The sequence below is a fragment of the Aplysia californica genome, unplaced genomic scaffold (assembly GCF_000002075.1).
Source record: "Aplysia californica isolate F4 #8 unplaced genomic scaffold, AplCal3.0 scaffold00021, whole genome shotgun sequence".
NCBI classification, from domain to species: Eukaryota; Metazoa; Mollusca; class Gastropoda; order Aplysiida; family Aplysiidae; genus Aplysia; species Aplysia californica.
In genome coordinates, this window is record NW_004797291.1 from 118,677 (window position 1) to 129,105 (window position 10,429).

At 42.3% G+C, this 10,429-nt stretch overlaps 1 protein-coding gene across 3 annotated transcripts in view; it reads right to left on the reverse strand.

Moving 5' to 3' along the window:
• The window catches only part of LOC101859754 (probable serine/threonine-protein kinase drkD), a 19,681-nt gene extending 10,741 nt beyond the window's left edge, over positions 1-8,940 (reverse strand). The window contains exons 1-2 of one of the 3 annotated variants that reach the window (XM_005090721.3): positions 7,991-8,940; positions 4,317-4,479 (exon numbers count right to left, since the gene is read on the reverse strand). In XM_005090721.3, the coding sequence (XP_005090778.1) occupies positions 4,317-4,479; positions 7,991-8,079 (252 nt within the window). In that variant the 5' untranslated portion in view covers positions 8,080-8,940. Of the gene's footprint in view, positions 1-4,316; positions 4,483-7,990 lie in introns of all 3 variants that reach the window. The other 2 variants (XM_005090719.3, XM_005090720.3) reach the window with 2 other exon arrangements.
• Positions 8,941-10,429: the final 1,489 nt, after the last annotated feature.

The window sequence follows — 10,429 nt, forward strand, 5'->3', positions numbered from 1 at the left end:
GCGGCATCTGTCAGAACGAGCAGGTGAAAACAATGGCAAAGGAAAAGAAACTCATTCCGTACACGTGGAGTCGTCGACGACAGGCGCTTGTCGGGGAGTTTTGAGTAAAAATTGTCTGAATGAGGAGATGCTCTCGTCGACACCATAACGGTCATTAGGCTTAGGTTAGGTATAGGGGTTAAAGTGAGACAGACAAAAGTAGGATAAAGAAGAAATATAGGACAGACCAGTGGCACCCTCCAAACACTTGAGTAAAATGAAGCACATCTATGCAATAATGAATTGTTATTAAAGAGATATAGACAGAAGCAACAGAGGCCGCCAGTAGCATCCTTCAACCATCTGCGTTTTACATTCAAACAGCAGAATAACAGCAATATTATTATATATGTTCATCTAAATCAGAAAAACCAAAAAGCGCTAGTCGTAACAGTGACAAAGCAAAAGGAGCAGAGCAAACCAGAGCCAGAGATAAAGACACTTCACTCCCTGAGTGCAGAACGTACATTTACATAAAAATAAAAATAAATCCAGACACTCCACCCCCTCTCCTCTTTCGAAGAACACAAGAACTCGGTGAACATTTAAGCTCAGCAAATGTTCCCCTAACAAGAAGGGGACGAGCGAGAGAATGGGGTGTGGCAGATTCATTTTTCAAATTTGAACGAACACGTCGTGTACCCTAAGCTTTACCACTGTTCATCAATCCCAAACTCAAAGGGGTACGTAATTTCTCCCATTCAACCTATCCCCCCCCTCCCCCCTTCTTCTCTCTGAAGACATAATAACCCATCCCTGTAAGTTCTACTAATTCACTTCCAGATCTTACTGAAAAGTTCTCAGCCGGAGAAAAGTAAAGGACTTTCAAACGCCTCTCATAGACCGTCTTGACCCACAAAAGGGACGACTAGTACAAAGGCAGTTGAAAATTCAAAAAACGAGCCAATCCCCTGAACGTGGTAAAATTCCTGAACCACGCAGCGCCGCGGCCCTAGGAGTGAATGGCGTTTTTTCTCAATGAAAGAAACCATTTGGTCTGTGAGACATCCTGCAGAGATGTTACACATGTATTGTACTATCCCCATGAGGTGTGAGAGATAGATGGATAAATTGATGGATAGAGAGAGAGATAGATGGATAAATTGATGGATAGAGAGAGAGAGAGAGAGAGAAAGAGAGAGAGAGAGAAAAAGAGAGAGAGCGAGAGAGAGAGAGAAGGGGTGGGTGGGGGTGGGAGTGGGACCGGAAGGTAAACGGTCCCTCATAAATCAGGTAAAAAAACAAAACTGCCGTTCTCAGCGGAAAGGGGAAAAAATCTTCCACCGCCACTCCTTTCTTGACCTGAATGCAGTTCGCTGTTAGACCCTGTGGCCCCTTCTATCCAAAAGCCGTGATCCCTACCCCGTGCACACATTTAACTGTTATCTGCATCTACCCGGGGGAAAAACCCACTCTTTAGACGGTTGTGTGGTCGGGTACATACGTTGAGTCAATGTGTGCACATAATATGTGCATAGGGGGCGAACTTTCCTTTGGGTACAGACCTTTCCAAAAAGGTGAAAAAACACGTACCCGAAGGATATAGATAAAATATATAGAGAGAGAGCGAGTGAATGTTATTTAGTGACATAAAAATTAAATGACTTCGTTGTAGAAAAGGAAAAAAATCAGCACAGATTCAAAAGTTCCACCAACAACGAAATCACTAATGCTAGGTAAAGACATTTTTCGGAGCCCCGGCATCTGTTTGCGCCCCCCCCCCATATTTAAGTTAAAAAACCGATCATTAGATATCCTTAATACATAGCTTTTCAGGCACCAATGAGTATGCTTTCACTTCTATACTATATTGACTTAACGAACATGCTTCCATATAAGTCCCACACACCCACTGATCATGTACAGACTAGACCAAATCCTTTCTACCACTTTGTGAACTCATCTAGCGCTCTCAATACTGATTCTTGACCTAAAACTGTCATGTCACACGAGCAGGCTGAATGTAAAAAAAAAAAAAGCCCATGAGAGGCCATGTGTAACGACCAGCTACGGGCAGCCGAGTAGGCTCAACAGGCACCCATTGATAAAACAGCGCCGGTTGACTGACTGACGTGGTAGTGAAGCAAGCAGCCAGGCGCGCCGCACACAACACAACTACAACAACCAGAGACGGGGAGGGAAGGGAAGTCAGACGAAACCGGTCCCGCTTGCTTGCTTGCCTGGCCGCGATCACAGCACCGCCATTGGCCCAGTTAGTCACAACACCGACGCTCGTCGGCTCAGCTGATTTGAATCATGCACGGTAACATACAGCTGGGGAATGAATGTTGCTGCTACCTCTTTGCTTCTTTCTCGTGTAGTCGCGGCCGCTCACGGGGAGGGGAATCGAACTGGGTCGAGGGCTGGACCGTCCAAACTATTAGTACATGTGATGCTCATAGCGATACCACATGACGTGAGAGAGAGAGAGAGAGAGAGAGAGAGAGAGAGAGAGAGAGAGAGAGAGAGAGAGAGAGAGAGAGAGAGAGAGAGAGAAGAAAGAGAGAGAAAAGGGAGAAGAAAGAGAGAGAAAAGGGAGAAGAAAGAGAGAGAGAGGGGGGGGGGGAGGGAACTGGAGAAAGATAGAACACCCACCCAATTGCTGATTAAGTGCACTCTTTCAACACAGCAACCACACTATTCAAAAGCTCAATCACGTTTTCAACCCAATTTCCCAAATTTTCGCTTCCAGAATAACATTCCAGCACATATGGCAGTCATCACCATAATAATCATGACAAGCCAGCGCATCCCCCTTATTCACCATAACCGGTCACACCGCACGGAGGTGTTGGGGGGGTGGGGGGGGGGGGGTGGGTGGTGTTTGGTTGTCAATGGTGCTTAGTCCGGCCGAAAATCTGGACCCCCTGGAGGGAGGTGAGGGAGAGAGGGAGGGAAGGACGCTACTTCCCAAGCAAACCCGTGACCTCCGCGCGGGTCACATGACCACATGACCGGTGTGCAGCAGCAGCAGTGCATGTGTGCTGGGGTGACGCCACCGAGTGTCAACGCGGAACAAACACAAGCACATACTGGTGCAGCACTTCTTCAAACAGACGCCTAGATAACACTTCAGTTTCCCCCCTCCGTACCACAAGACAAATATGCATAAGGAAAAAAATAAACATAAAAAAAGAAGAGAAAACACGCCTGAAGACAAATATGCCTTTAAAGAAATCGGATTAATTAATAAACTGATTACTTGATGAAATACTGCTAATAAATCTTCAGAAGACAACAACAACAAACATTATTTTAAAAATGCTCACGTACTTACAAGTACAACCCCCCCCCCCCCAAAAAAATAAAAAAAATGACACGTTCCAGGAATGTGCATCTGCAGTTTATTTAGCTTTAAAAACAAACCCAAAACGCCCGTACTATAAGATTCGAAGTGGACTGCTGTGACGACATCAAACTCAAACTAGGTCAGGACCGGCCTTTTCTTTTACTTTCTCTGCTGCTGCTAATGGCCACGTCCTCGTTGCTCGTCCTGCTAATCCGTGGCGTGGAGAGGGCCACACGCTGTCTCTGTCCAACACCCCCCCCCTCGCAATTGCAGCAGTAAGTGCTGTCCTACATTCCTGAGTACAGCGGGCCAATCCTTTTTCCCAAGAGGTGTGTGCGTCCCCAAATACCATAACATGTCCCTGGAATGTCACCCTGACTAGAAAAAAGAAGTTTTATGTCCCTAGATTATAGTATTTCATTTCTCTTAATGATTATTTGTTTGTTTTGTTTGAATGACGAGATGCACAATCTTTAGTGAAGGGGAAAAATAGGACAGAAGCAGCAGAGGTTAAGAAAAGGAGGACCCATCCGTGGTGCCTTTCCACCACAAGCGTTCATCAATCAGAAAATGAAAGGCGAACCGTTTTCATGTCACAAACAACAAAACATTTGATGACACAGGCACGGTCTGAATAAAGGAACAGAAAGGCCTTTTAACAACAAAAGAAATATGTTCCAAATAAGGGAGAAATTGACAGTACAATGGTAAGGCACAAAATCAAAGTTAAGGATATCATGTTGCTTTTAAAGAGGTCATCAATACTAAACCTGAACATAAGCAGGAGAAGGTACCTTCCTAAAACCTGCTTCCCCCCCACCACCACTCCATCCAGGCGCAAAAAAGAGAACAAAAGACAGAACATTCAAATAAACCAAGACTCACTTGTCCACGACAGTTATGAACCTGAACACTACGCCTCCACATGACATGACAAGCACAAACATAAACACACATCAAGAGTCAAAAACATCTGTGCAGTACTGACCTTGCTCAATTTTTCTCCCTCCAACTGAGGAATGAGTGCCCTCAAGGAAGAGAATCCAGCATTGATGCATTGCATGCGTCTTCGCTCATTACTGTTGGCTATTTCCCTCCTCATTCTTTTTTCATTTTCCTGTTGAGCCTTTGGTGACACAGGCGGGGATACTCTGCTGTGAGCAAAAGTTCGCAAAGAAAAAGTAAAAATTAATATTATCAAAAAGAGTAAATTCATTAAATAATTAAACTTTAGAATTATCATTAGTCTTAGAAAATCTTGACCGCTTAAACAGGCCAGTGAATGACAACTAACCTGATCTAATCTTTTCAGGCCTGTTGAAATTCTGAAATTCAATTCAGAATATCAAACATGATTAGTAATGCCTTAATAGAAAGCATTTGTCCTATACAAAAAAGTTACATAATAACAACTCTACGGTAGTCTAAAACATGTTGACAACAGCAGGAGAATGAAAGAACATGATTATGTTATGTATACTGGATTACAGTAGAGATTACTAACACTGGTAATTGTATAGTGCTTAACACAACGAATCACTAGTGTGTAGCTTATACGCAAGAGTAAGAGAAGAAAAAAGTTGCAGCGTGCTTCCAGTTCGCGGGGGAGGGGGGAAAGGGGGAAAGAGAAGTATTTTTTTCACTCGCCTTCCTCACCCTGCACCTGGGGAAAGGCCACGGATAAACACTTTCCACCTTTCTCTATCCAGGGCTAGCTTCTAGTACATTTTTTGTTTGTTACCTCAGTAGGTAAGGTAAAAGGAATACATTGGTGGGCTGTGTCGGATCTCTGTGTAGGGTGGGTCAGCCAACGAAATGACCCCACGTCAATAACCGAAGTAGATCTAGTTTCCTGATTTAGAAATTGTATTTTATTAAACGTTTTCAATGATTCAATGTCATACAAAACAAGGATAGGCCTACTCTTGTAGAATAACAAGTTTAAAAAATGGTACCGTAACGCAATCAGCGACGTGATTTATTTTCATACATTAAAACGGGTAGAATTATCAGAGCGGACCATGCATTTATAAACAAAATATTAGATTTTATCCTCCAACAAAAAAAACACACCCACCCCAAAACAGTGGGACGTAAGGGAGCCAGTGTGTAAGGAAAAAAATACAACTGCTGGATAATGTTTGGAAGCGGAGCGCCTGGCCGAGGAAAATGAAGTTCGCCTCCCGGCGGCAAGCCAGACGCGTACACGCACAACCTCGAGACGCCGAGACCGAAGGCGAAATTCCGACAGACAAGGGAATGAATTGGGGGCGGGTGGTGGAAGGGAAAGAGCAGGGAGACCCGACGTTAGTGTGGAGGAGGGGGGGAGGGGGGAAAGCAATGCCGGTCGATCGAATGGCGCTCAACCGTGTTTGACCTTTTGCGAAGTGAAGAGGCCTGTTCGAGTCGAGGTTGGAGAGCTTTGGCTGCGTGCCAAACCCACAAGCTCGGGCCACAACGCTGGCATGTGGCCATCAATGGCGGAGCGGGGTGAGGCGGAGGAACACTACGCTTTCGTAGGAGTGACGCGGTCGCGCTACGAGAGAGGGAGAGACGGCGTTCCGCTCTGATCAGCTGTGGGTACTACGACATTGACGCAACTGAGCATATTAGGCCTTAAATCTACACCAGCTTAGAACAATTACTTGGGGGGGGGGCATATATTATTTTTCTAATTCCTTTACACCTTAAGACCAACTATCTCACATGATTAAAAATACATAAATAAAAGCGTATGCTTTGCCAACAGACCCCCCCCCCTCCCAAGCTGCTGGCAATTTCAATTAGGACCATCTGCACACCATGTAGACTCAAGACGCTAACCTCCCCTCACCCTTTTACCCCATCCCGTCCCCAAATGAACTATAAAACACCGTAATCGACTTCAAACTTAATTATTTTCTGAGTCGAGTGACTGTCCTAAACAAAGTTGATACAATAAAGACTACTACACTTGTATTTGTATCTAAATATATATGTAGATCTAGATCTAATCTAGGTTTAGATCTAGATATCTAGTCTGTAGTCGGGAAATAGGATAGAACTAGAAATCTAGACCCGACTGGTGTCGTTACCGTAAACTTTAACGGATGCTAAAATCCCCTTTAAATTACATTGTAACTGATACCCCCACCCCGCCCGTGACCATAGATCTTGAACACATCCATAAAAAACAAACAAACCCAGCAGATCTACCACTTGTACGGTAGACTAGTCTAGATCTAGATCTATGTATAGTCACACTGATGATACTTTGGGGGATATTTTTGTACAACGTAACACCCCTGTCACAACTTAAAAGCTAAATTTGCAGAGTTGGCTATGTGAGTGTAATAAAAATCTAGATTCTAGATCTAGATCTAAATCTAGTTTAATTAGTGGAGAATGGGAAGAAAAGAACTCTCAAACATGCTCAAAATCAAGCATTTATCATTTGAAATAGAGTTTCACTTTCAGAAGTAGAAGTGGGCCTACTTTCCTAGAATCTAGATCTAGATCACAAATCAGTTGGGACATGTGAGCCGTTTTGGATCTAGATCTAGATCTAGATCTACACAGACATCTGCAATTCCTTCCACTCTTGACAAACGGATCTAGATCTAGATCTAGAAAAATCTAGATTAGATGTTTTGTTGCTAACAGATCAAAGACTTCAGGAGCCAAGTTTCAATAGTTTGCTGACTTTGTGGTGTGGGGGCGGGGCTGTCCACATCAAACTTAGAAAAATATCTGAGCAATGTGAATATTTGACCATCAGTCTTCAGATTTAAATAGCCTAGATCTAGACTTTAGATTCTAGGTCTAGATCTAGATCTAGAACGAAAAAAACACAGTCACAATTTGATAATATTAATTCTATCTAGATTTAGATCTAGATCTAGATCTAGATCTATTCCTAAGACAACAATTACAGGCAAATTTGAGAGAACAAATCACCTAGATCTAGAACCTAGAGACTAGATCTAGATCTAGATCTAGTCTAGATCTAATATAGGTTTAGATCTATACTCAAGATTTAGATTCTATATATTTATCTGTGAAAGACATATCTAGATTCTAGATCTAATCTAGCCTAATTAATAATTATGATTTATCTACAAATTGTCATGATCTCAACTCTATGTTCAGAGAAGAAGTTAATCATACAACAGAAAAGATAAACATGCAAGACATAGGATAACGATTTCGAAGAGCAAACAATGCGTAGATCTAGATCTAGAATCTAGATCTAGATCTATCTATATTCTAGATCTAGATCTCTAGATCTAGATCATTATTTATTGCACGGCCGATTTCAGCTCCACCGAGTAGATCTAGATTTAGAATCTAGATCTAGGCCTCTCTCTTTTGGTCTGGTGTCAAACAGCGGACATTGGGACGGTGAACCACGCCGGGGTCATTCTGAACGCCAACTGATGGTTTGTCGGCGAACAGTTATTCCTTTCAGATACGGTCTAAATCACAAAACATGCATTGACAGACAAATTGGGGATGTACATTGTTGGACAATGTATTATAAGAAACACTTCAAGTTACATGAAGACAAAATTTTGAGCAAACATGAGCGATATGGGCAAAACAAGACGATAAGTACTTATGACCACGCGCTCGTACTACAATGTTTATGCCTGACATGCATGCGTACTACTTTCTACAACTTACTTGACGAGTCCTGCAGCAATTTCTTTCTCCCTTGCCTCCAATTCAGAAAAGCGTCGTCTTTCACTGTTCCTTATATCCACTGACATCATGAAATACACTTCCAACAAATTTCAACGATTGTTTTTACGGAAAAACAAGTTTGTTTACGATTGCGAAGACCGACGTGTACAACTCCCGACGTAAGCTGGGGTAGAATGAGTAATAATTGGCGGGAAACAGCTGTTGGTCAATTCACATCAGCAACTAGTAACCCATGACAGTACAAAAACGAAATTAGGGGAAAGTTAAGGATTACAATGGTACCAAACATTTTCTATATTAATATTTACTACTCAAAAAAGTTAAGTGAAACACTTTTGGGGCTCCGTTACAAAATAAATGGCTAAAACATGCTGGTTTATTTTACATCGCGGATACTTGCGGAATCAATGATAAAAAGTAGTTCCGTTGGCAAGACGCGGGAAAGCTAAAATAAACAAATGTTCGGCTTGCCTTGGCGAGCTGCCAGCAAGTACGCAGTGAAAGGAGAAAATAGAGTAAGGGAGTAAATTTTGGTTCTTTTTCTGTTAAATCGTTTTGGTTGCATTTTATTGTCATTATAACCTTTAAAAACATGTACCAAGGGTAAATAGGAAACAAATCAGGACAAATACTTAATATTTACACATTATGTAAGGACAATAGCTTTGTTTTGTTATTTTCCCCTCTCTGCCAGGAATGACGTCGAGACGTCAGACGGTCGATGTTCTCGGCCTTATTCGAGGTTGCAAAGAATCAGCTGATTTGTGGCTGTCAGCTGATTGGTCTAAATATAACAGCGGTGTTATGCATTCTTTGCAACTGAGATTCTGCTAAATTATTTATGTCTGTAGGCTAATGGCTGAAATCTTATAATCTTTCCAAGTACCAAGTACAATACGTTATAATCTAATAATCTACCAGTAAAATAGACCAGACATGAAATGTTTGTGTTGTAAATAAAAAGAAGAGCGCAATGACTGTGCGCTTGCCACTGCATTTTACGAGATGTAATGTAGGCCTGTCTGTGAAACAACGTTTGTCTCAGATCCATGTTTCTTCATGGAAGGGAGATATCATAATAATAAAATACCGCTTCCTTCCCCCCCCCCCCCCCCCCTTTTTTTTTTTTGTCTATGTTTTGAAAAGGATAGTCAGGGATCATTAATGTTACTCAAGGATTTCGCCCCAAATGTACGTTTTCACATACATCAGTGAGATTCGGGGACCCAAAACATGAACTCCTCTGATAAGGAAGGTTCGCGTGACCCCACGTGAATGTTACACCCCTGTCGTGTAAGGAATGTGTGACGCAAACCTCTGTTCGTTCTGTAGGCTAGCTCGCAGGGGGTTGTTGAGCACGTGTTGACGCAATACATTGCTATTTTATCTCGATCTTACTCGAAACTTGGTCAAGTGCAATACATGTACTTTGTTACCATGACTGAGGTGATTTTTTCGGACTTCTCTGATCTAATTTTGGATTCGGTTTGTTATTAAAGACACGACTTGCTGAGGTTACGATAATGATTACAATGCAGATCTACGTGTCACTTTGATTAAATTGAATCTGCGAGGTCATTTCTTTTCGGACCGAGTTCTGCAATAGATCTAGATCTAGTCGTTTCGTCTTTCTCATCCTCCTCTTTTATGTTGGTTAGACATTTTCTAATCCTTCCCCTGAAATATCATCTCAATAAGTATTAGGCCTAGATCTAGATCTAGTCATGTTAGACCTAGTAGCCTATGTATTTGCGTACCAGTGATGAAAATGTATGTATGTATGTGTGTGTGTGTGTGTGAGAGAGAGAGTGAGAGAGAGAGAGAGAAGTAGATATTATGATTCGATCAAACTTTAAATAAGTAGTATAACTTATTCTGTATCTAGATCTAGTAAGGTTTCTATGATCCCCCTCCCTTTACACACGTGCACACACACACACACACACACACACACACACACACACACACACACACACAAACACACACACACAATTCTGATCATTTAAAAATGTAACAATGAGAAATAAAAACAAATTAACTCTTGACTAACCGTGAAAAACAATAACAATAATAACAACAACAACATCAAAAGTGACATAGATCTAGAGGGAAAAGAACATCTTGCCCAATCTATAAGGCCGTGACTTGAGCGTGTGCAAAGTCGTCGCAAACTTGTGTAAATATGACAAAATGGGAATAATCACAATGTACTCATGTAGTTACTATACGAGGTGAGGGAAATATGGGGACAAGTACAAGATCTGACCTCGTGAAGGCAACACACGTGCTGATTGGTGCTGATTGGTGCGTCCTTGAGTGGTGCAAACAGATGACTGGCGAGAACAGTGGGGCGGAAAGTGAAGGTTACGGCAGCACTTGGGCGGGGGGGATGGTGAGAGTTGAGAGAGGGGGGATTGT